Source organism: Gymnodraco acuticeps, unplaced genomic scaffold (genome assembly GCF_902827175.1).
Source record: "Gymnodraco acuticeps unplaced genomic scaffold, fGymAcu1.1, whole genome shotgun sequence".
NCBI lineage: Eukaryota > Metazoa > Chordata > Actinopteri > Perciformes > Bathydraconidae > Gymnodraco > Gymnodraco acuticeps.
Window position 1 is genome coordinate 204,066 of NW_022991753.1, and position 27,099 is coordinate 231,164.

At 42.0% G+C, this 27,099-nt stretch overlaps 1 protein-coding gene across 10 annotated transcripts in view; it reads left to right on the forward strand.

The window, feature by feature from the left end:
* magi1b (membrane associated guanylate kinase, WW and PDZ domain containing 1b) overlaps positions 1-27,099 on the forward strand; it is a 143,313-nt gene that overhangs the window by 57,848 nt on the left and 58,366 nt on the right. For all 10 annotated transcript variants that reach the window (XR_004567338.1, XR_004567334.1, XR_004567335.1 and 7 more), the window contains exon 2: positions 9,082-9,198. Coding sequence is in view for 1 of the 10 variants with exons in the window: in XM_034199211.1 (XP_034055102.1) it covers positions 9,082-9,198 (117 nt within the window). In the remaining 9 variants the exon portion in view is untranslated. The remainder of the gene's footprint in view (positions 1-9,081; positions 9,199-27,099) is intronic.

Consider the following 27,099-nt stretch of genomic DNA (forward strand, 5'->3'; position numbering starts at 1 on the left):
AATGTGAGGATTTACTTTTTTTATTGTTTGTATTTCAAATTGAATATTTGGGGAATAGATGTCTCAATTTGAATAAAAATATTTTTGGATCTGGGAAATAGTTTCCTTTATTCCCTTTCCTGAAATGTTGTAGAAAAATCATTAATATCTCAGTTGGAAAAATAATAATAATAATCAACACGTGTATTGAGTGATCTCTTTTAACCCAGGGCTGGAACATGACTATGATTATCGTTCAACAAATGACCTCTTGCTCCACTTTGATCACTTCAAGCAAGACTGATTAAGTTACAGTAACACACCTACAACTACAGGTCTCACACACCAGCATCAGGAAAGTCTCCCAGTCATTACAAGAAGCATACACACACTTACAGAGTGCATGCTGTCCCTCACACTCAATGATCGTGAGTGATATGTGCCCCCTAGTGGCAGAGTTAATGAGCTTGCCCTGGTTAATCATAGAGATTAACCATATCTTCCCCATGTGGCCAATTAATATCCAGGAAATCTGTGATGAAGACACGGCGTCCCAACAGCTGCTCGTGCACCTCAGACAGGAGGGACATGCCTCTGTCTCCAATACAAGAAACCTCCCGAAGCTCCGATGTCTCCCCTCTCTTCCATTAATCCTTTATGACCCTCCATATTTGTAATCACCCCTTTTTTGTTTAAACTTCCTCCTCTCCTGTTGTTTATGTTATTTCTCTGTCTGTCCCTCGCCCCTCCCCTCGACCAGTGGTTGGTCTGTCAGCGCGGTGTCACCCACTGTGGGCCTGGGGTGACTTAGCACCCTGCCTCTGATTGCAGCCCAGCAGTCGCCAAATTATCCTGCCGTGAAATGGGACTGGTGAGGGTGGAGAGGGGCCATTAGATATTATGGTAATATATCCCACAAATACAAAGGTCTAATAAACTTGGAAATGTTCAGCTTGGGCATACGTCTATACTGTCATTCATAGTTGGGGTAGTAAATTGTAGCCTGTTATTTGAGTGCTTTGTTTTACTGCTTTAGGATAGTTTCTGTCGGCAGTCATGTTCTTTCGTCTGCTTTATATTATAGAACTTCTTTTTTTTAATTAGGAGATGACGTTTAGATTGATAGACCTACATCGTCTGTGGAATAAGTAGGATTTGATCAACATTACACATGATTGAGATCAGGTTGCTTGTCACAATGAGTTTTACTCAGCCTGGGAACATATTGTCTTCTGTGTCTCCAGAGGAGCTTTCTAAACCTGATGAGGTCATTGAGGTTGCCTTGGTTATTAACTTATAACAGCCATTTAGTTGCATTGTGGGAAATGTAAGATCCAGCATTTTTAGAGCCGAAGTCATAGCAACATATCACTAAAGTCTCTGCTGCTTTAGTTTTGACTTTTTATTTGTCCTACAGTAAGTCCCCGGATTGAATGCAAGATGAATCGATGAAATAGCCATTTGAGACAACAACAGTATGTTTAGGCATTTTCTGTTGCATAATGGGTATTAATTCCCTTTCATGAGTGTGTTTTATATGTTTGCATGATTTTTACTGCAGCAGAAATAGCTGACAATCTTTAGCAATATTATAATGGTTAATATTGTAACAGACGGACTGTTCTAGATGATCACATGTCAAGGAAGACTGTATGCCCTCCATGCTGCTTATATACAATCTAAAATATGTAAGCAGAGAATTCCTATATTTGTATCATGGATTTATTGCTTTAATCAAATGCATAGAGGAACACGGCCTTGCTGCTTTTATTTATGGACTTCAAATGACTGGCTTTTTTCCTTTTGCTGACGCACGCCTATTTGCTTGTGTTTCAATATGAAGAGCAATCTGCTAAACGACAGCTGTAGTGTGTGAAGGTCCAATCTTGCAGGATCCCCTTATCAGTGTGGAGATGTCTCTACTGTACACACACACACACACACACACACACACACACACACACACACACACACACACACACACACACACACACTTAAGCCTTCGCTATCACATTGTTCAATGACCAAAATCATATTGTTTTTGGTCAACCTTTTAAAACGTCATCATTCATTTTCCAGCTTCACCTGACTTATCATCATCTCCACTGTTCTGTGATCATTCCTATTCTCCTTCTGTCCCTCTTGTATTCTCTCACACTCACTGTCTTTTTCTTTTTCAAAGTGCTGATCGGCTCTCTTAGTAGGGGGGAGCAAATCAGCTGACCTGGCACAGGAGACGTATACTCCCATTGGTCATGAATTGCGCCTCAATGTGACTTGGCCATGATGGAGAGGTAATTCCCTCCATCACTCACGGCTAACTGGCTTATGCATCAGTCCGTCAATAATCACGTCATTAGCAGAGCAAATCTCAGCCTTGGTGAGCGTAAACCTCTTACTCTGTGGTTTGTGTTAATCCTAATCCACTTTCATGTTTGTTGCGGATGTTGTAAGTGGATCTAAATGACTTCATAGTGGTCGGTTTGTACTTTTTATACATCATATTCCTGGACTTTAAATATAAGTGTTGGCAATCTCATCTAGTGCAATACTCCTCGACAGTAAATGTGAAACCATCCTGTGTGTCAGAGGATGATGGGGGCCTCTCGGGACGCAGCTTCAATTGTAGAGGCTCACAGGAGACATCATCACAGGAATATTAATAACATAGAGAAATTATAGTATTCTGTTCAGCACACACACATCATAATATGGGCACTGTATTAGTGTTTGTGAATTATTGATAGTGTGGGGGTCCTTGGCCAGAGGATGTTTGCTAAATTAGATGGTCTTTCATTTTGTGCGAATAATAGACTTCACAAATTACCACAATCAAAGGGAGATTAATGTGAAACATCAAATCTAGTGCGCACACACTTGTGCTCCTCTCAATCCACTGTCGGATCGCTGCAGGGAGATTGACGCCTTCACTGAAGCCCTTTTTCCTGCTCTACGTGCAGATATGAATCCTCTGAGGATTTACTTTCCCTTTGTGGAGAACTAGGATCAATGAAAGCAATCTCGGACATAGTAAACAGGCTCCAGGACACACACACATATAGACAGGATTGACTGCGTTCAGAGGTTTACCCCGGGCCATCTTGGGTCCGGTGTTTCTTTATCTCCAGAAAACAGATGTCAGGTATAAAAATGATTGTTGGTTGCTTCACAATGAAAGCCATTGGTCATGTGCCTAATTTAAGGCTCACAGATATTCAATCAGCTCAGGAAAAGACAATACAATCTTGATGCTGTTATTCTCTCTTTGTCTGGGTTATGATTTCTGAAGCCTTTTCTCTTACAATCTCACCAAAAAAGCTCAAATGTAGGTCCTGATATGATCAGGAGGGGGTTAGGTTCATGTTTTCATTTGCTATTAAGGGACACACCCCCCTCTGTTTGAAGCTTCACCACCTCATACAATCATGCTTATTCCTGTCACAAGGGGATAGGACAAAACTCCAACATTGACATGCATATTTAATCTGAAAACTCTGCTACATCCACCAGTGTGGCCCATTATCTATTTCTGTTAGGAAGACCTCTCCTTCTGTTTTTGTAATATCCTGTTAGCCCAGATGGGGGCAGCAGACTATGACGACCATCACCATCTTCCCCACAGTCTGCACTCATCTGGCAGCTGTTGCTATGGATACAGAGCCCGGCTATTGCTGCGTGATGCAAGCCACATCCAACAGAGGAGCATAGGGGGTGGTGTTGAACACACACACACACACACACACACACACACACACACATACACATACACATACACATACACATACACATACACATACACACACACATACACACACACATAGACTACACACACATACACACACACACCACACACACACACACACACACACACACACACACACACACACACACACACACACACACACACACACCCTCAGTGAATCTGATATAATGGTCTCCTTATCTCTGCAGTTTGGGACTTATAGACTCCTTTTTTAAATACTTTTTGATTGTTAAGCTGTTTCACCAACTGCCTTTGCTTGTAATAAATACTTTCCTTGCCATAGGGATTTTTGACTATTTCATTTGCTGAAGTGTCATACATCATACATAAACTTTACCAGTTATGGTGGTTTAGTCCCCTACCATCACCTGGACCCGCTCTTAACAAGCTGGATAGAAATGAAGATCCCCAATTACTGATCAAGAGTCAGATTAAGCTCTCTGTCTTCTCTATATCCCTAATCATTATGACATATGGTTAAGCTCTGATCAGTGCTTATGAACATGTTAACTGTAGATAGCTGATGGTCAAATCAATTAAATGGTGATTAGCCCTGATTATCTGATTAACTAGAGCCATGGAGGGACTGCTCGCTTAATAGTTGATTACTTAAGACATGCCTTGGACAGCCTGTGTATGTCTCACAGTTACATTTAACTCATAGTAGGTCATGTTTGAATGGCACAGCTCCAGTTGTCCACTTCTTTACTACGTCCCATTTTGGAGATGCTAAATTTAGCAATAAAGAGCCCACTGATATAAGACTTTATTCTAATCATAGCCTCTGCCTGGCAATATGTCCCTTGATGTTAAAAAGACAATTGAAAAGAGGAAATAACACAAAGTCCTTTGTTACCTTGTATGCCAGACTGTTTGTGTATTCTACATCGATACAACACTCAGTGCCCAGCCAAACATGGTGGCGCTGCCAAATCTGACTTGGCTAAGTATAAAGCAGGCTGGCACCCTGACATATGACTGTGCTTTCTGCTTTGTCACTTAGACTGGTGCTTTGTGTTCAGAGGGGCAGTGTGTATACCATTGCCCAGAGAGCTGACTGAAGTTAGACCATTTCTTACATGCCTCTGAATAAATTCCTTTTCAAGGGAGGCTATTTACTACAGGGCATGCCCTGATTCTAATACTAACCAATGCTACCTGTAATAAGATTCCAGTTCTTAAATCAAGCTAAACAAGACAAAGCTTCTACCAGATTTCCAGAAGAAGTAGTTGTTGAGTCACCTGACTAAAATAAAAATGTCAACCTCATAATGACATTTCTACCAAATCACATGGCAATCCATCCAATAATTGTTTAAACATTTCCGTCTGGACCCAAAGGGATAAACAGATGGATTGGACTGACAGGCAATGTCATCCCTCGAGCCATGGCATTAGCCTGGCTAAGAACTCCCTATATTTGATTGAAATCTCTGACATACATCTAAGCACAATATAAAGGACAGCTTCTATAAACAACAATTTGAGGGAAATGCATATCCTCTTTAACTTGTGAACGTTTTTCTGGAATTACACACACACATCTAGCATGCAAAACGTCCATTTCCTGGGTTCTTCCAGTGAAACTAATGAAGTGTAAGTAAGTTTGGATTTTGGCCTGAACCCCAAGTCTTGAATTGACAACCTCAGCTATTTTTCTACGCTACACACAAGTAAGATTAATTTCAGGAACAGCAGTTGTATCTATGTAGTATTAAAGTAGCTGTAGGTTTTGAATATCAAGCACGTTACTGGGGCTCTCCACTCTGTAATGACACCGCTGGTCTGGAGCGTGAAGGGCCCGTACTATTCCGTGACTCCTGCCATTTCCGAATCAGCAGAAATCGGTCAAACATTTACTTTCCCACTACGAGCAGGAGGATCGAGTTTCATTGTAGTTTGGTTTTTCCCATGCTGTGAATACAGATGTCAACCGCTAGCTGAGGTTTTGGCTGGTGCCATGTCTGGCTGTGCATATCTGAGCAGGGCATTGGCTGGCTGATCAGAACTGAGGGACGCATTAGGGGCACTTAGGATGCCTGGAAAGTTTTTCTTATTTCAGCTGTGTCTAAAACTCTTTTGATGCATTGTGTGGCTTATTCTGATGTTGCCTTTATGTTGGACACACTCTGCCTCCCTCTCCCTTAGCTTCATCGCACAAACCCTTCCTCCCCCACTTCCCTTCTGCCATGGGTTGCGTGTCTCCTTCTCAAAATCTTGCTCTGTTTTAGGGGGCTTATGGAAAATCTATACCAGGTGGACTTTGTTTGAAGGATACGTCTTTTCTAATTATGTGTTTGCGGAGGGGTTTGGTGGGTGGCCACTGGGCCAAATGTTCTGGTAACAGTATATCACTGCTATATGTGGCCGACTGGTCAATATTAATTAATATATTCAAGGACAATAGTGGTTGTGGGTTTGGCATCTAAAAATGTACTATTTGAATATTGTTGATATCAAATAAAGGGAATACATTGTAACTTGATGAGCCCACACAATCGTTATGACCCAATCAATACCAGCTATAATAAGATCAATGTACTGCGTGTCTTAACATCTCAGGTCTATATTGGTCTTTAAATTGGTCTGATCAAGTAAGTACATAACTAAGTCTTCATAACCAGTACAGTGTTGTTTGTTTGCCATCAGAGCCAGCATGCTTTGTCATATATACCTAAAAAGACCCCAAAGTAGCAGTTAATGAGCTTATGTTGTTAACATATGTGACACTGGTTTGAAGGAGCTGACTTCTGCCTTAAAGGCTTGAATGCAGTTGAGTCATGACCTTCTCGATCTTCTCTCACATGAGATGGGTGACAGATTGCTGGTAATGCACCCACAGGATATTGATCTCTAAGATAACACCGCCGACTGTTCTTGAACTACAGTTGGCCCAACCTAGACCACATTCAGAGCCAACCAAAATACTGAAATCCACACACTGCAGATGCACTTAATAAGAGTGGTTTTAAAGTACTCTGCTGTTGTTTTAAGAAGTGGACAGGAAGGAGAATAATACATGTGGTGAGAAATGTATTTGACCTCAGACCAGAAGAAACAATATATCATGTTAGGTAGAAGCAAAATGAGTTTGATTGAACCTCAGCTCTCATGCATTCTTTGGTCCCAGTCAGCACTTCAGCACAGACCAATGAAGAGCTAGCAGTCGGGTATCTTCAACTCCTTTGAATGCATTGAGGACACTGTTTTAATCATTATGCATTTAAAACAAAGGGTCAAGAAATCAGAATATGATAGTTTTATAATATAAAGAGTGGTTTATCATGACGTATGTTTGTAGGCTGACCCAGAAGCATTGCAGGGGGTCCCTCGATTGAAAGCAATCCATTTTTCCAACAAACATTTACGATACTTGCCTGTTTTTTTCTGCAGGATAATCTCAACATATTAACACCACTTGTGTGCAAAAACGCAATCGCCTGAACTGAATTGTATAAATAATCGACAACCTGCCACACAGGCCAAACAGATTCTACTATTTCTAAATGAATCACCGTTTTATTGTGAGGCATTGATCCATCACGATCCATGTCAGAATAGGACATTGGTTGTGATTGGTCAGATAATCCTGCTATTCAATACAACACATTCAAACCTGTGATGAACATGTTATGCCATGTCAGCTGTTCGTGTCTGCAAAGGAGCCAAAGATATTTGGACGGATAGCACAATCTACTGAATCGACACGTCTCTAAGTGATTACCATCCTCTCATTCCTCCACGCAGCAGTTCCTCTAGGGTCCGGTCTCTCGCAGTGTTTGGCCTTAAAATGATTATCGTTCATTTTCATCAAACAACATTGAGCTCGTCAAGATACAGTAAGCAAATACAGAGTGAGAGGAGAAGAGAATTTACAGAACTGGATTAAAGTTTATGTAATTGCTCCTTGAGGTGATGTTGCTTGACCACCAGTGATCATCCAACCACACATGAGGCCTGATTTAGCTTCATAAACACGCCTCACATTATCCACTATCTCGTTTTTTTCCTATCAGACGTTTAATCCAACTGCCATATTATGAGAATAATTATGGTGTTATGTAATGTCTCTTATTAATGAAATAAGTTTCTATGCTTCGGCCTGGATTCACTAAAGATCGTATTAGTCATAAGAAAGAACATCGCAAGAAATAAAAAAAACAATTACTTTACAACAATAAAATACAATCAATAAAAGATAAATACTATTTGTTTAACGCAAACAGTACATGTTTCTTTACAATAACACGTGTAAAGACCTCTATGGTAAAGACGGGGTTTCAGGTTACTGTAAGTATTGACGTTTTAATTACATTTTGAGTCTGAAAGCTTGTAAACCAGACTTTGACAATCTTATAAGTATAATGTGACCATAAGTACATTGTTGCCTCCTAACCTCTCTTGTGACTTATGTTGATATGAATGACAGACAACTTCTTGGGTCACACGAAATAAAAAGCAGTCATATCATATCTGTGGGAGGAGCATGTTGTGATTGAATTGTATTTGTATCACATGAACCTGTAATCATGCTGCCAACCATTGCAGGATGCTCATCTGTACTATGCTAAAAATCATCTTATTAAACACATACACATGCACATTCAGACACACACACATACACACAGTTTCCATGGAAACAGGATCCAGGGCCTTTTATGACTGGTTGTTTGCCCAAGACAACTAAAAATGGTCTGAGCAGCCGTGCAAAGATGGGAGATAAATCATTTGGATAATAAATAATGGGACATGCACTAAAAGATAAAGTGATAAGATGCTTGTTGTTGCCTCAGGCAGCGCTGTTATAGAATTTAGATCACGGCATTGTCATACAGGTAAATCCTCCTTGATTTGTGACATCATACATCTCCTCTCTTTTTTCTGTAATGTTGTCATACTGTTTGTGCTGCACACGCATGATACTGTATTGGACACACACACACACACACACATGCACGCGGACACTTTCCAGCCGCGCTGCCCGTCAGTAGCCTAATGTGTGTCTGAGGTCCAGATGGCGTAGCGGCAGGAGGGCTGGTTCACAGTGTTAGCCGTAGTGTTAGCAGACTAAGGTTCTGGCTAGCCCTGGAGAAGAAAGAGAGTCTGCAGCCAGCCGCCCCTCTGAGTGACAATGGCACATTTACAATTCACAGCTACACTGTATGCACTCAGCATCTAGCTTTGCTGTGGTTGCAGGATCAACTTGCATATTTCTTATTCGGGGAGCCAAACTGTGTGGCCGTTTGACGCTCCACCATGAATTATAACAGCCTCATTATCTCTGCTATCCAAAGTTGTTTTGATGCCCCATGCTTACCTGTTTGTGTCTGCAATGACAGGAAGTAAGCTGAACAAGGACCTGAAGCATTACCTGAGCCAGCGCTTCCAGAAATCCTCGGCTGACCACGAACTGCAGCAGACCATTCGAGACAACCTCTACCGCCACGCTGTGCCTTGTGAGTCCATGACACCCATCATTCATTTCTTTGTCATGTTTTGCATCTGCTATACTGTCTTCTCCATTTCCTACACCTGGTTCATTCAATTGAATCTGATCAACGTGGCTTTTGACCAAGTTAGCCAGGCTGATAACTTCATATCCTCCACGGAACAAACCTCATATTAATCGGTTTTATTGTACGTCAACCCTCTACATCCCAGGCTGATAACAAGCAGTGAGTTGATACAAAGCCAGCTACCATCCATTCTGTCCACACTGTGTTTGCTAATATTGTCTGATCAGTTAGAGGAAAAAGTCTTGGGACTCCACAGTGAATAGGCTGGTAGTATCTCATGTCCACAGGATCAATAGCACCAGTAATTAAAGGCGCTGTGGCTTCATCCGAGCCCCCCACCCTCCATCACTAACCAGTATCCCCTCTGCCAGAGCTTTCTGTGTAATCCAGGAATAGAGGCTTGTGTCTTTGGCTTTTTTCCTCCTGACTGTCGATAAAGCAAAGATCTAAAAGGAATTTTAGTTTTTTGATGCTGCATATTTCTCTTGTAGCTGCTTGCTGCTCAAAAGCCAGAGTAGATATGTGAAGTTCTTTATTCTTCCCTGCTGGGAAAAACAACCCTTGAAGATGGTGCTAAGGATGTGGCATGCACAGTTAAATGGGATAACTGTGCAACTCTTCTAAGGGCGTGCTGCATGGTGCCAATCCTGTTATCCATGATTTGCATATAGTCAACATATAACAACTTATTTTGCAGCATTTAAATATTTACTGCATACATGTATATGCAGTTTTTACAAGTACTTATATGCACATTAGATATCACATCATACTTTGTACTTGTGTTGTCTAAATACCAACATCTCGTCGCAGTGTGCGAAAAAGTACACGTCCCACCGTCCGGGACAATATTTACAATATCGGACAAGTAGATCTGTCAATTGACTTGTCCGGTGGACAAGTGACGTTTATTGACAAATTATTGATACATTCAGTTTACAAAAGGCAGAACTCATTCGCAAATTATACGTGTCCGCCATTGTTCGTTTAGAAATGTTAGTTTAGGTTCTGCTTGTCGATTCCTAAGGAAATGCATCTCACCGCTTTCTGTACAGTTAGACGGGGGCGGGGCGGGAAGTGTAGCACAGTGGCAGGGTTGGGAAGCAAAACTCGGTTCTGAGTAGGAACAAATAACAATTGTCCGGTACCGGGATTAATAAGAGTTGTGAGGACAGGAGGCGAGGCCGAGCCCCGCGGACTGCAGCTCTCTCATATGCTCCGTATCAGCTGATCGCTGCACGGTGCAGCTCAGCGTCTCTCTCTCTCTCTCTCTCTCTCTCTCTCTTTCTACACACAGTGGATCCGCTGCCCGTTTAACAGCCTCATCTTTGTCAAACTTTCTTATGTTCTTTCTCTAACACGTAATGAAGGTTATTAAGCGTTTTAGCTCCTATGTTGTTAATATTGACGCCATCTCCTTTATGAAGTGAAGCAGCCTCCCTGTCTGTGTCCTCGCGCTGTCCTCACACCCCCAGACTCGGAGGAGCACAGGGATGTCAGTATTGTTTATGAAGCAGGGTATAGAAAGTAGCTACATTATTGAAATGAAAATACTATTTATTTACTTTTACAAACAGTGAGCAGCTGGGCAGCTGCAGCATGTGTAAGCGTGCAAGCGTCTTTGAGTTGTAGAAAAGCGCTAGGCCTATAGGCTATAAATATAATGTATTATTATTATTAGGTTATGTCCTATGTGTTGGACATGTGTGGTTGGACTCTGTCTCACAGGCAGGTTGCAGTGTAACATCAGAGGAGACTGGGCCAATTGTACATTCTCAAACTAGAACTAACTAAACAATGCATATATTATTTTTATATAATTGTATTCAATAACTGTAAGAAATTAAACAGTATGAAGTGATTTGTAAATAGGAATACAGATTTGACTTAATGTTTTCATAAATATATTTTTCTCCCAGTTTGACTTATTTTTACCCTCTCAAAGAACCGGAATCGAGAACCGAAAATAACTCGTTAAAATCCAAACGATATCCAACCCTATGTGTGATGCAGTAAAATCTTACCGCTCACTTACGTTAGCGGTGTCGTAAAAACCGTGGGAAAATGTAAAATACGATGACGAAGAAGAAGATTTCAGTGGCCCCAATTTTTGTCCATTCTGGACAAGTGAAAAATGTATTCGGACAAGTACATTTCCAAACTCACTTGTCCATGGACAAGTACTCTCTAAAAACGTGTTCTCACACTTCGTCGTAACCAATACTAAGTTGAATGTCATAAGGGATGGGTATCGTTCAAAAGTTTTGGATATGGGTACTATCGATACCTTGACTTTAAAACTGCTCCCTGAATAATACTATTTTCAATATCAGATTTTTCAAAGTCCATTTTGATAAAACACATTAAAACATTAATTTTTAAGTACAAATCTAATTTTCAGTTCCTTCAGTTTTCCTGCATGCCTCGACGATAGGGAAGCAAGTCACCAGCATAAAAAGATCTTCGTGCAAACATGCTGCTTGCTTATTGGCTCCCCAACGCTGAGATTTACTCTTTAGGTCGTTCTGTATGAAAGGACAAGGCATTTTAAAATACTATATAATATTGAAATGATTAGTTTGGTGACAAAAACTTGTCTGGCCTCTTGGTCAGATAATATAGACCCAGAGTGAAATGAAGCTGGTAGATATATTATATTTATCTTATTACCCGTTTTTAGAAAGGTGACCTCCAAACAGGTGGACCAACCACACATTTAACACATTCTTAACGTAAGGAAATAATACAGAGCCATTTCAACAAAGGTATTGAAAAAGTACCTACATTTCTGTACACACCACTACTTTATACAATCACATATTTACAGTACACAAATACAGAAAAATATATTCTTTGTTGGTAATTAATTTCGCAATCCCCATATTTCCCAAAGCCTGAGCACATTGGATTTAGCCGTTAATTTCCGGCCTGAAAGAGAGCACCTTAATGGTTCTCATCCGCTGGCTTTTTAATGGATTTATTCCCGGCCCTCTAACGCAAATGACTATCTGTATTCAGGGAGGCTTGTTTGAGGGAGTTGATCTGCATTACCTCCACCGCCATATGTCAGCCAGACACCAGTGGAGGGTGGGGGTCTGGCCATAATGGCCGTTTTAATCACTGAGTGGTCTATGGCACACTAGTAAACCCCTGGTGTTGTTAGCAGTAAACACAGCATGAAGGTGTTCCCCAGGCCATATGTTTTATAGCATTGTAAAGTTTTTGTTTTCATGCACTTGTAGAGTAGTGTGGGACTCACTGGAATATTACATTTACACATAATTTGCCGCATATTACAGTTGGCACAGTTCATGAATAAGTACTCCCTCATGTCCTTCACACTCACAGAATAAAACAACAGCAACACAGCCATTGTATAGGAAGGTTTATGTTCATTTATGCAGTGTTTATGCATAAATTAGATGGATTCTCTGGGACTGTTTTGGCCTGCGATTGTGAGAGGTCAGTGTGTGTCAGTGTGTGTCAGTGTGTGTCAGTGTGTGTCAGTGTGTGTCCTGTTGACGTATGTCCAAAGGTTGTTCGAGGCACCGTCCATGTGCATGTGTAGTTGTAGGTGTGATTAATGCACAGCAAGCAGGTGGAGAAACAGATGGAGAAGTGTGTGGTTGTGCTGGTGCACATGAACAACAATCTGTCTTTTTTTACCATATGAATTACAACCAAACTCGCATGTTTAATTGGTGAGTTTTACTATATGATGGAAATAAAGATTTTAAAATAGGAGGAGAAATTGCAAACATTAAAGGCAAGGCAAGGCAAGGCAAGGCAAGGCAAGGCAAGGCAAGGCAAGGCAAGGCAAGGCAAGGCAAGGCAAGGCAAGGCAAGGCAAGGCAAGGCAAGGCAAGGCAAGGCAAGGCAAGGCAAGGCAAGGCAAGGCAAGGCAAGGCAAGGCAAGGCAAGGCAAGGCAAGGCAAGGCAAGGCAAGGCAAGGCAAGGCAAGGCAAGGCAAGGCAAGGCAAGGCAAGGCAAGGCAAGGCAAGGCAAGGCAAGGCAAGGCAAGGCAAGGCAAGGCAAGGCAAGGCAAGTTTATTTATATAGCACTTTTCAACACAAGGCAATTCAAAGTGCTTTACAAAAAATGAAAGAGATTAAGAAAATGGCATTTAAAATCAGTCATTAAAAAGAAAAGCTAATAAAATAAACATTAAAAGAAAAAAATACATGGCAGTCAATTAAACATTAAAAGAAAAAAAGTACATGGATAAAAGTTACAGTGCAGTCTAAGATATTAATAGTTCAATTAAAAGCAGCGACAAAAAGAAAAGTCTTCAGCCTGGATTTAAAAGTAGTCAGAGTTGCAGCGGACCTGCAGGTTTCTGGGAGTTTGTTCCAGATATTTGGAGCATAATAACTGAACGCTGCTTTACCATGTATTAAAGTCCATAACTACTACATATCAATGAAAGAGGCAGCAGCTAATGAAAACATTAGTATTGTAAACATTTCAAATATGTATATCGCACTTAGCACAGTTATCTCTTCAAGTGTAAAAAAAAGTTGTAAAATGTTGAGCTTATTTGAAAGAAATGCACCAATCTTAAAATGATTGGCTTATTTATTAGAAATATACCTGAGTTTATATCTTCATGGTTTATTGCACGTATTGTAAGTCGCTTTATAAAAGTGTCAGCTAAATAAAAACTAAATGCAAACTAAAACACTGTAACGCTACTGTGTAGAATCAGTTTGTAGTATGTTTACCAGAGCTGTTCACCTTGGGGAGTTGTATTAGGATGTAGGCCTACACATTTCATCCATATGGTTGTGATATTAAACCAGTCTCCTCACTCACATCTCCAAAAAGTCAGTTGTTTCCCATAACCCTGTTCAAATATGAGTGCAGCCCCCTCCCCCTCTGCTGAGGCGACCGCTGACTTCTCTTGTGGTCACCCCAGTCCGCACGTTCAGCATTCCCAATCTCCCATTATCCCCACCAACCCTCCTTCCCCCCTCCATCCTGCTCTCATTCCTGCACCCCCCCCCCCCCCCAACTCATGACACCGCTGCCTCTCGTCCTCTCGCCGCCGCCACTGCTGCTCCCTCTCTCCCTCTGTATCTCTGTCTCTCTCATTTCTCCTGCCAGTTGATCGGAGCAGCGGCGAGAAGAGGAAGGGACTCGTGCCTGATTTTTAAAGCTTGGCATTCTGTGTCTACGAGCCTTGAGAAAGAGAGCTCTGGTCTCTCCTGCATCTAGGCAAGTAGCAGTATTGTCTGCTGTGGTTGTTTGTGGTGCTGATGGTACGCTGCTCGCTCCCTCAAATGAGCCAGTGGTCTGCAGAGGGGTGTTCACGTGCGTGTGTGATGAATTGTGGGGAGAGTAGCACAGACGATTTGACGACCCGTATATAGGCTAAGAGGACGGCTCGAAGGGAGGGGGGGGCTGAAGCCGCGGGGATGGAGATGGGGGTGGGGTGGAGTTTGGGTGTGGGAGGGGGGCAAGAAGAGGGGATGGGTGTGGGAGGGGGGCAAGAAGGGGGGATGGGTGGAGAGGAGAGAGAGAAAGGGAATGGAGAGGAGAGATGCAGAATACACTCTCACTCACTCAAATCAACGCTGGCTCTAGCTAGCCTGTCAAGCTAACATAAACATATGTACACATGTACGACTTGTGTGCTGTATGATCTGATATGGGCATGGTTTTGCAAGTGTGTGTCTCCAGTTTATATGAAAGCAGCATTAGTGGTTATTGCATCCACAGATGCAATCGCATTGTCTCACCTGAACAAAATAAATACTCTCACTCACTGTGCCATTCCTAAACAGCAGAAGGAGGTAAAACAAGATGGAGAAAGGAAATCGAAGAAAGATACTCCTTTGGCCTTGTTGACTTTTCTCACGCACAAGCAGGTTGTATGTCAGTGCAATGCTCTGTGTATGTCCCCTGTTTGACATGCATTACACAAGGTACAATATTGTTTTTGTCGAGGCTAGGTGAGCTCATTAGCACGTGCCTTCCCAATGACAGATCCTTCCTGTTATTCCAGTCCTCTGTTGAAATACTCTATCACAAAGCTAACTCCTCTTCGCCCTGCATTGGATTCACCCTGCTGCCACAAGCCACAGATCATCTAGATTTAAGATGCAGTAGTAGTTGATAAATCCATGGACCTGATTTGCTGTTGACCTGAGTGGACGCTGCAAAAGTAAGGAGGCATGCAATGGAGTGATGCAGCTTTATTAGCCTAGGCTACTGATACTGGCTGATATGTGATTGGTTCTCTACATCAACGGTGAAGCATACATTATTACCTTGTTGTTATCAGCTGTCGAAAGATATGTCTTTTTTACGTTTGTATTAAAGCAACAGTCGAAAAACCTATATTTACTGTCTTTGCACGAGTTAGCTGAGAGGACTGACACGTGTTCTATACGTGTTAAATGTAAGGTTGATCTAAGGGAGGTTTTGTATGAAACAAAAGCAGCTAAATTCATGCTGGTTGGGAAGCTCTTTGTATAGCTAACAGCATTAAAATAAGTCAAAGGAATGCTGTCAAACAGAGAGTGAATGATGGGTGGAGTCGCCAAGACCCCCCCCCCCCACCTCTGCCCCACCTCTGCCCCACCTACACACTCTCTTGAGCACAATGAATTGTTTAGACGCACTTGACTACTGACACAGTTGCACACAAATGCAGGATGGTAGGCATGGGGTGCATTTACACATGTGGATGCCTATTTGTGCCTCACACTGGAAATTGTTTAATTCTATCAATACAAATGGCAGCTTTTACAAGGACTTTGCACAAAATGATGCCTTTTAGTCTGAAAATGTACACAATTGAGTGCATGTGATGTCAATACAGGTCAATTCATATAACATTTGGTAATATTAAAGCCTTGACATTTACCTTTAAATTACAAATCAAAACGAGACTAACGATATATGCTATTAATATTTTGTCCCAAATCGAAACACTTCTCTGTATAAAAAGTATTTTAAATAATCAAAAGTTGATTCAAAACCTCTCATTTCATGTCAGATGGAACATTATAACCTCAGTTTATTTATTGAATTGTTTAATGCAGGGACGTTGTGTTGGACTTCGATCCTTTTAACTAGACTTTGTTGTTGACGACTATAAATGCTGACATGGCAGATAAGAGTGACAACAGCTGTCCTGATTCCAAACTATTGTATACCATCCACTTTACTACACAAATATTATGAGTATTGTACAATAGGTATCCCGTTACAATAAATAGCGGTGCTCTCCGGCACACACTTGAAATGGCTTTGCTGCCAATGTAAGATTTAGAAAAAAGCTTCATTTGGTCCAAAGAATCAACACTCCAGTTGTGGAGCTGGCTCACCACCGCCCACATTAGTTTAATTTCTTCCAGCTGCGTGTTGCACCTCCATTTCATATTCATGTCGAACAAAAATGTCCATCAACACCACACTCAAAGGTCCAACAAATCCAGTTTGCATACTCACATCTTTTATTCATTTTAATGTTTTGAGTTTCTTCTAATAATTCCTGCTAAGAATTAGAGTAAAGTTTATATTTGTGACACATTTAAGTGCCATCTGACAGAGAATCACACATCACACGACCTTTGACCTTCCTCTTTTGCCATGTTCCCACTGCTGTTCCCCAACCCCCTCCTCTAACTTAAGAGCATGACAAAGGAATCCAACACACAGAGTTTTTTCTTTTACTTGTGCATGCACAGAAGAGTACCAGTTGGTCAGTTCGACTTAGCATATTGTGTTTCTTTTCGGTTAGTGCAAATCCTTTGTTGAATCTTGTATAAATCTTAAGACATCCTTCTTTTGGGATTCTTCCATAGTTGACTCATTCCCAGTGGCATCACAATGGTTCTGTGTGACTATCCACTGATGCCCTGTTTCTGTCAGGGATGTAACACTTGTAAAAACTGCTGATGTGGAACACAACTGTTGTGTCGGACATTCATACAGCTCGAAAAGTTCTTGTCCATGCCCCCTGCCCGGCTCTTCTCCCAGATCTAAACTACTCCACACCTGCCTTCAGGATGTTTCCCCCTGACTCTTGTCTTCTCCCCATGTTGGTCAAGGATGGGTTGTCTGTAACCTGTTTTAACACCCAGAGCATGTGTACGAGTTTAAGGACTATCAGTGTCTGGGATGTGGCAAAAATAAGAAACAAAGGTGTGGCAAGGGAGACAAAATAAACTGATGGGATCTGTGAGAACAAGAAAGAATGGGGTGAACAGCTAAGAGAAGGGGAGGGAGGGAGTGAGAAGGGGGAGGTGGGCTGTTGCATGTGGGTGCCTGAGACGGGAGACAGCGGGGCTCAGTCAGTCAGCGAGCGAGAGAGGGAGAGCAGCCCAACATTGGTGTGTGTGGGTATGAGACGGAGCACATTATAAGCCAATGTGTGGATGCTGCTTAGCTTGGCTACCATTAGCTTAGCATCACAAAGCCAAAGCTGGACAGAGGACAGACGCACGGGAGGAGGAAGAGGGAGGACGAAAAAGGAGAAGGAAATGTGCACATTATTTTTTCTTCCACTCATCCACACCTGATTGGATTTTTGTGTGTCTCCTGTCGACGTGGTGTTGTTCTGTGGACTGTAAAGGGGAAGGAGAAGAACCCCCTCTGGCAGGTTCCCTAACTGAGGTATTTTGCGTTTTGATATTGAAAAAAGGCTGGGGGGTTTGCTTCGATTTAATGGTTGGGGGTTGGGATGGGGAGAGATGGAGAGGCAGGCGGTGAGGATGGCTGTGCATCAGGCGGAAGGCATCAGGAGCAGAGCGAGGGAGAGATGGAGGCACATCGCTGGCAGTAATGGAGGCTGATGTGTTGTGGTCAAACGGAAGCTGTGTGTGTCTGGCTGTGTCTGTCTGTCTCTCTCTCAGGTGTGTGTTTGTCTGTGCCTCGGCTGGATGCCTGCTCGTGAGTGTGTGTGTGTATGTGTGCAAAGTTTCACTTCCCATGTGTGTTTGCAATGTCTGTATTAAGGCTGTTTGATCTGTTGACATGCTTCACCATATTGAAAGCCATAACCTCCAGCAGCAAACCGCTGTCTGTTTGTCTTGAGCTGCCAGGATGCTAAGATTAGCTACTGCCTCTCCTTCAGCCTCCCTCTTTCTTTCTCTCCCTTTCCATCCATCTCGTGTCTGGATGACCCCCCCCCCCCTCCCTCATCTCCATCCCCTCTCCCTCCCCGCCCCTCTAAATGTATCGTTTTAAAGCTTTTCTTTTTCCATTTCCATGTTGCTGTAGGTAGGATCTAGCCTATGGTGCTTTTTTTCTGGGTGGAATAAAAAGACAAAGGCCGGCTGTGTGTGTGCAGGGGGCATTTTCAGGCAGGTTTCTGGCTGATTTAGCTTCACACTGCACTACTAGCCCTTCAGGTTTTTTCTGTTTCTTATCCTAATCTGTCCTCCCTTCCCCCTGTCCCCAGTATTTTCTATGGGAATCATTTAGAGCTGATTGTATTGCTTATGAAGGGAAAATATTGAGCTTGGTCCAGAGAAAGGCCTGTTTTGATCTCATTGTGGTGTGTGTGTGTGTATGTGTGTGAATCGTCTCCTCATTGCGAGCCTCTTTCAGTCAGTCGGAGCAGTGAAAACACCCTCCCCCCCGACACAAAACACTCCATCCTAAATGAAAGGCATCCGTTCCAATCATTGGAAAACAAAGCTAAAACTGCCTCCTCCAGTGTTAAATGCCCTGTCACCACCACATTGGGAGATCTGTGGGGATTGAAAAATCAGATGGGATGGTTGAGGATATCCGATAAGCAGTAACCCCTCCACCCCCATCACCCCATACCCATTAAATGAAAAGAGAAAAAAAAATAGCCAGAATGTAGCTAGACATTTGAGGACTGGAAAATGCTGGTATCTGCGGCCTGTGCTTTTGGTTGGATTAACCCTTTACTGGGACAGATGGCTCTATCCCCCTGCTGAGCTGACAAACCCCAGTCACCCCCCCCCTTCTTAGGTGTGTGTGTGTGTGTGTGTGTGTGTGTGTGTGTGTGTGTGTGTGTGTGTGGTGTGTGTGTGTGTGTGTGTGTGTGTGGTGTGTGGTGTGTGTGTGTGTGTGTGGTGTGTGTGTGTGTGTGTGTGTGTGTGTGTGTGGTGTGTGTGTGTGTGTGTGTGTGTGTGTGTGTGTGTGTGTGTGTGTGTGTGTGTGTGTGTGTGTGTGTGTGTGTGTGTGTGTGTGTGTGTGTGTGTGTGTGTGTGTGTGTGTGTGTGTGTGTGTGTGTGTGTATAAAGAGAATAACTGGCAGGCAAGCTGTGGCAAACATGGTGGATGGATGTGTTTTGGTTTGGTGATATGACGGCAGTCTGCTATGCCTCCCCTTGTGTGTGTTTGTGTGCATCCAGACGTGTGTTTTGATAATCATCCATGAATGAAGACATGCCTCAGTATCTTCTTGGAAATTGTGGACTATAGCTGGCTAGCTTGACATTAGAGCATGTTTATTGTGGAGATTTAGAGAAATGCTTCTGTTGGCTCTGTCAATGTTGCCAGACTTTCAAGGCAGAACCATCACCCATACTGTGCGTCTATTATCATCCACCAGCTACATACAGTATTCTCTATATGGACACTTATTTTACCAAGGCAGATGTTAAAGTAAACCCAGCAAAACAAGCCAAATGTGGTCATGTTGCGCTGTATGATTTACTGAGAAATATGGTACGTTGTGATTCTGCTCAGTATATGGTTTGCTTTCTATGTAGGATAATATAGTAGATGGCATGTCATGCAATGAATTTGACTTGGAAGTGAAATGACACGATCCTTTGAAGGACATACGGCCTAATTCAATCCACTACTAGGTCTGCCTTTAATGTAACTCAGTCATCACATTTCATTTCAAAGCAGCATGATTCAGTGCAAGGGGGCCATTTATGTTTCACTTAATCCAGGCAAGACTAAGGGGGAGCATTTTCTTGCTATATGTCGAGGCACCCATCTTTATTAGAGAGGGAGCCAGAGCTGTTAGCGTGCATATCACATTGGCCCGCTGCTTCACCCTATCACTCCTCTTTCTCACGTGAGACGTGCGCAGACTACGGACAGAGAAAGGAGGGGTGCCTCAGAGAATACTGAAGCAGAATAAGCCAGACTGTATTCTGTCAAACCTGACTATTTTAACTGACTAGTGATATAACCGATCAGTTGAATTGACATAACAATGAAAATAAATGTAACCAATATCAAAGTCTGTTTACAGTAGTGTGGATTTAGTGAGAAGTGACCTTATCTGCCCTTTGTAACCTGCTTCTTCTACCTGGTTGTGGCTAGCAGCTATAAGCTATATTAGCTGAACTTGGCATAACACACAAACTGTCAGGAGGATTCTAGGGCGGGGCTTTGCTTCAAAATCATCAATACCAGTACCAATACCAGAGCTCCTGAAGTCATACTGATACAAATACATCTTTCAATACCTTGGTTTCCCCATTTCATCCTATTATGTGAATAGAAGCATGAAGTAAAAAATATGTATTTAAACTGTGCCGGGCTACACAACACCAAATACTGTAAAGTGTATATCTGCTGTGGTAGCTGGCTAGTTAAACCTAGCATTACATCAAATAACACTTGCTGTGATTGGCTGCCAGAAAAACCATGCTAAAGTGTGTTTTTCTTTAGGTCTAGCTTACAAAAAGGTTGTATGCAGGTAGGGTTCGCCTGTAGAAGATTTGATACTACTTGATACGGGTTAAAACCGTGTACTAATATCCAGCCGTAGTTCCATTGTTTTTCTTTATTTATGGAAAAAAAAGGCGATATCTCTGGTTCTACTGCATCCATTTTGATTTCAACATAATTCCATCCATACAAGTCAATAGTGCTTTAATGGTTTGATTCAGGTTAGGAAATGTATGTACCTTATAACAGTAGTATACAGCACAGTCGGTATTATTCTCATTAGTGATGACCGACCCCAAAACATGTGGCTTGTGTTTCATTGTAAACAAAGCATTAGAGAATCTTCATTACCCGTCACATCTGGATTTTTAGTATCACTGGATATTTAAATTACAGCCAAGAAGAATGAAGCTAGAGTTGTTACTTGACGTCATCAACATCATAGCGGCAAAATGGCATTTGGGCTTTTGGCAGGACTGAAGTCGGCGGCTTGGGAAAAACCACAGTTGTCCTCCAGTCAAACCCGAAAGCAGGAGAGTTTTGCCCGGCCTCACAAGCGGCCGTAACATCTGCCAAACTTACTGGAGTCAGAGAAAACACAAATGAGCAGATCAGAGACTGGGTGGGAGACGTCTGTGGTATTAACTTCCTTAATATTCTTTGCATGAGAGAATAGATGAATAGTGGCTTAGAGATTAAAGAAAGAGAGTTGCTGGTGTTAAAGAATTGAAAGACTGGAACAAATGAGAGGACCAGAAAAACAAGGAACAAACAAAAAATGGAAAGGAGAAGAGTGAATTGGAGAAAAAGCCAGGATGGATGGGCAGAGGGGGGGTGCACCCTAAGTTGCCTGTGCTATGCTCTGGGTCATGCTCATGAACATTTTAATCAAGCTTTGCAGATAACAGCTGACCTAGCACATGCATGGAACTCTGTGTTGGTCAATGATTCATGGGTCTTATCCATTGTGGAAAACAAATCCCCTAAAACTGTCGGACATTGTGAGTGTTGCCATTGTTCGCACTACTTAAAATGCACTCTTTCAAATTACTCCTGTACTGAATGACATCAATGGCATCACACAAGCGGAATAAGTATAGCTGTGCCTATTAATAGAACAATTATGATAATGAATCATTGCTAAACACATTTATAATGGCCTACTTCTCACTCGTGGCGCTGATCAGTTCACCATGGTGGATATTTTGAAACAAATCATATTTTCCCCCCTTGTTTTGTTTGTCTTCTTTTTAATCCTGCATTATGAATTGCCCAATAAATGAAGCCACAACGCTCTGAATAAGAGTATTTTGTTCACCTACCCGTGCATGCCGTTCCTCTGAACCCGCTGACTTTTGAAGACAATATTTATCTAGGTCACACTGAAGTCTCTGCATCTGTTGGTGTAGTGTGGGCATACTCTGAAGGCCTGCCTCTAATGGGAAGACAGATTGTGATGGAAAACACTGTTTAGATTATTGTGTGTCTGAGATACTGTACTGTTTCCGAATCCAGAGTGAAATTATTTGTCCTTTGAGTGTAAATTAGTTTAAAATGATCAGACACTTTCCGCAACCGTTATAGTTGTCACTGTTTAGCTTATGTAGACACAGAGCCTCTAAGTGTCACAATATTTGGAACAGTGGGTGTGTTTTCTCAAGAGCCTGACAGACTTGTTTGGTTGAGTCACCTCCCTACTTTATGTTAAGTAATTCCAGGTTCAACCGGCTGGGCGACAGAGCACCTCATTTATACTTTAATGATGAGGAACAAATTAAAACTGCATTACAGTCGTTTCAAATGGCACAAGGAATTTTGAGACTACTTGTAATGTCTCAGAAATTATTTTTACTGTATTGATGTTATGAACTTGGTTACACAAGGATAAGGACTCAAATGCACGACCCGGGAGCCAAAGGTAAAGTACATTTAAGATACTTTATTTGCACAAAAAAGGTAACAAAAGAAGATCACTCTTAAGAGATGACAAAAAAGGTTTGAGCAAGGCAAAACAGAAAATCACTCACAACGTGAGGAACTAAACTTATAATAAGTTTCAGGAGCCAACATAGGCTTTGAATCAAAACGAGCTGAAGCGCATAGCTCTGTCATGAGGACAGGACAAGATGCACTGACACTGAACGCTGGGAGACTGGGGAATTTAAACACTCAACAACAAGACATAGGTGAACACAATCAAGGGCGGGGCTGATACTGATGAGGGCGGGAGAACACATGAGGAAAGGGAGTCAAGGGACCTGAAATTAGACGTGACAAAAACAAAACGGGAAGTGAAAAACAATACAAAATAAACATGAAACATGATTAACAGCACTTTTGACGGTGCACAACAATCGAAGCTGCACACGTGCTCGTTTCATGCACAGAAATAGCTGCATTGTGCACAACATATTGGTCTTTCTTTACTAATGGACAATGCTGAGATGACTGGGGAATTGTATACATTTTCCTCATAGTGATCATGCAGAGAAACAGGAAATGTTGGAAAGGATAGTAAGGGAGTGACATGCAACAAATGGTCAAGGTCAGGATCTCTCTAACAAAGACATTTTCTTGATAAATCCTAGAAAATGTCTCTGTTAAAGACAGACGTCTTAAGCTTTTTATTATTTCACTACATTTCTTTGGTATGGTCAGTACAACTCCTTCTCCATGTTCTTATACTTTTAATTATTTCAACTTAAAGGGGACCTATCATGCAAAATGCACTTTGTGATGTCTTTCATACATAAATATGTGTCACGCAGCATCAGAAAATAAAACCCTCTCTCTTTTCCTCCGTACCCAAATCTTTTAAAAACGGGTGTACAACGAGCGGATACAGATTTCCATCCGAACTGACGTGTCCATCTGAGCTGACGTCGGCGGACCCACAGAAAGTTGCTATCAGAAACAATGCCTGACGTGTTTTGGACGTAATCTCGTCTTTGTTTACATTAGCTAGTCTCACTAACACTCAGAGCTAGGGATGCATATCGTTGAGTTTTTTACGATACCACTGAACGATACCGATACTCAACAGATACATATCGTGATACTTTGAAAATGTATCATCCCACAATTACTCCCATGAAGCGCTTTACGATATAGTTAACATGTCAAATGAATATTAAATTCAATTGTGGGAGACTTCTTGGACCTTTTAGTACTGAACAAACAATGAAAAATACATGAACAATTATCGCGGTAATTAATTGTTTGAATTAATTGCGTTAAAATATTTAACGCATTTAACGCATACAGCAGAATGGCCCGCCCCATACATCCCACCAGTGGCAGCGCCAGGGTATGGCTGGGGTAGGCTACACCCATACCAAGAAATGGCTTAGCCGCACCATGAAAAATGATGTTAAAGTAAGCAAAATAAAGTCTGCCAACTCGCGCGGAGTAAATTGCACAGACAGCAGTAAGATTGATTTCAGTAGCCAATTGTCTGGAAATACCGAAGACCAGAAACGGTTTTGAAAACTTTTGTCACGTAGTGATCGTCTTCTCAATAGAACATCTTTGATAATGTCTTCTGGGCAATCAGAAGCAAGATAACGACGTGGTGTTGTTGCAGGAAGTCCTGCTGAAGGGAGAATACTTTTGCTGTAGTACAGGTAACACATAACTGGTACGCAGGTTATGTGCGTAATCTGAAATGCGTACCGTCACTTGTGTCACAAAGCGCATTTGCGTACCGACGTACTTGTGAAGCTTTTCCAGAAGGCGGTTAGATCACCGGACGACAGAGTCGGTCTCCGTGTGCACAGACACGGCTGCTGTTAACGTCGGTCTGTACAACGGAATTGTGCCAAAACTACGCCAACCGGCTGCGGAGGGAGACTCTTCACTGGAGAACTACGCTAAAACAGCTGATCACAAAGTTCACGCTCTGTGGTCACGAAGTACTCCACTAGCCCCCCCCGTCGACTTTCCTGAAGTACTCCCCCGTTGATAGAAATCAACACGTAATGAATTAAGACCCCACGGTTTGATGATTGATAGATGTGTGGGCTGTCTTTCATTTTGACACGCAGACATTTTTTATAATAAACATAGATACTGTATGTTAAATGGATATATCCGCCTTCTTTCATTTATCTTTCCATTCCCACAACAATATACATAAAGAAATGGCATATTTTGGACATAGTTCGAATGGTGATTAATCATGATTAATTATTTTTTAAGCTGTGATTAATCTGATTAAAAATTGTAATCGTTTGACAGCCCTAAATTAATGTTAAACCTGAGATTCGACTAGAGAACAAATACATAATAGAATAATGGTCATCTCGGCATTGCACAAACAAACAAACAAACAAATCTCATCTTTAAAATCAACATTTGCCTTCACTGGTGAGAGAAAACAAATCCCATCACAGTTCATTTGTGGGACTTTTACCTTTCTAGTATTGAACACACAATGAAAAATACATAAAATATGAAGAAAAACGATTATGCAATCTAATTTATAACACCCGCCATCACGGGCCACGGACTCACTTTTAAAATTAATTAAAAAAAAAAAAAAATATATATATTTTTTTTAAAGTATCGAAACCGGATCTGATTTCGGTACGGTATACCGTAGCCAACAGTAACCGGTATTTCGGTAATACCGGATACCGGTATGCATCCCTACTCGGAGTTAACCTGTACTGTAGAGCACATGTGTTTAAAAAGCAGGAAATAAAAAAAGAACTCACCTTGTGATACACCCGCAAGAGAAAAAGCATTTGAGCTCCATACTATTTCAGAAATAATCCTTGACGTGGTTTAAACAGGATGGTGTTTTATCACAACCAAATGTAACTTTGTCCCTGGTATAATTCGGATCAGGCATTAGCTCCGCCTCCTCTTCTTTTCTTTTTTCAAGCTAAGGACCCAAAATGTCTCTAATGCCCCTTTCACACCAACGCGTTTTCAGCTCCGGCTCGGAGCTGGAGCCTGAAAAGTACCGGTTTTTCCTGTTCACACCGCAGAGGCGCCGCCTCTTAGCTCCGGCAGCGTCGCTTACGTCTCTCTTACATCGAGGCGGGGGCAGGGGCAGATTCGTCGTTGAAGTAGATGCTGAAGACCACAAAGAAGTCTTGCATTTCGCATGTGATGTTTGTAAAGTTCCAAGTAAAGTCGTCCCTTGTAAAGTCGTCCGATGCCTTCCATTTCGTTTCGTAAGAGGATAACCAAAGCGAACAGCGCTTCAATACAATCGGCCATTGTTGTTGTTGTTGTTGTCGATGTGAGGGATTTCCGCGCGGTTTGGATTTTATGAAGCAGGCACGTAAACGGTGACGTCATGACGCAGCAGCGGCAGCTCTGGGCGGTGTGAACAGAGCGGGAGCAGAAAAGGGAAACAGGAGCTGAACCAGAAAAGCTCCCGCTCGGAGCTAGAAAGGGAAAAGCGCTGGTGTGAAAGCCGCATAACAGGGCTGAAAAAGAGGGGTTTGAGCAGTATGAGGCATGGCTTCAATGGGTAAACTGTTTGGTATTTTCAACAAAAAAAACTTCACAGACATGTTTTGTATAGGTATGGCCCTACAATATATTTTTCAAATATAGCATGATAGGTTCACTTTAACATTTGAGAATGCATCCCTTTGTCAATTCAACATGCCCCAAAGGGCTCCATAGGTACATCTAGTTGTTTGCATTTTCAAAGCTCGTGGATACTGGCAGAATTTGGTTTTAGGTGGAGTGTTCTTTCAGTGATAGTCCCCTTAAACTATGGTGAGGAACAAGATTCAAATGTTTTGACACATTACATTCACATGGATCTTTATTTTATTTGGTAGCAGTAGCATATCGTGATGTTCACTCTTTATTCTCTAAAGCTCTGTTTCTGTTTTGGAATCCTCAAAAAAAGAAGGAAACCTTGTACCAATATGAAAGTTATACATCAGTCTGCTTCCCTCTCCAACTCGAAGCGGTGAGATTTGAGAGAGGCGAAGACTACCTTAGGAAGAATTCCAAACTACTCCACAAAACAGGATCCAATGAAGATGTCAAGCAAGATAACTCCCCGGCCGCCGGCTATAAACCCAAAGTCGTCCAATGAGTCAAGACTAACGTTGTCCTTGTGGAGGGAATTAAATGTAGGTCACAACTAAAATGCAAGGCCAGGCCTGAGGGATGTGCAAGCCCAGGGTGCTCTGTTGCTCTGGGTGAACGCAAGCGTAGGAAATACACAGATTCTTCACACATAGTTATTTTTAGAA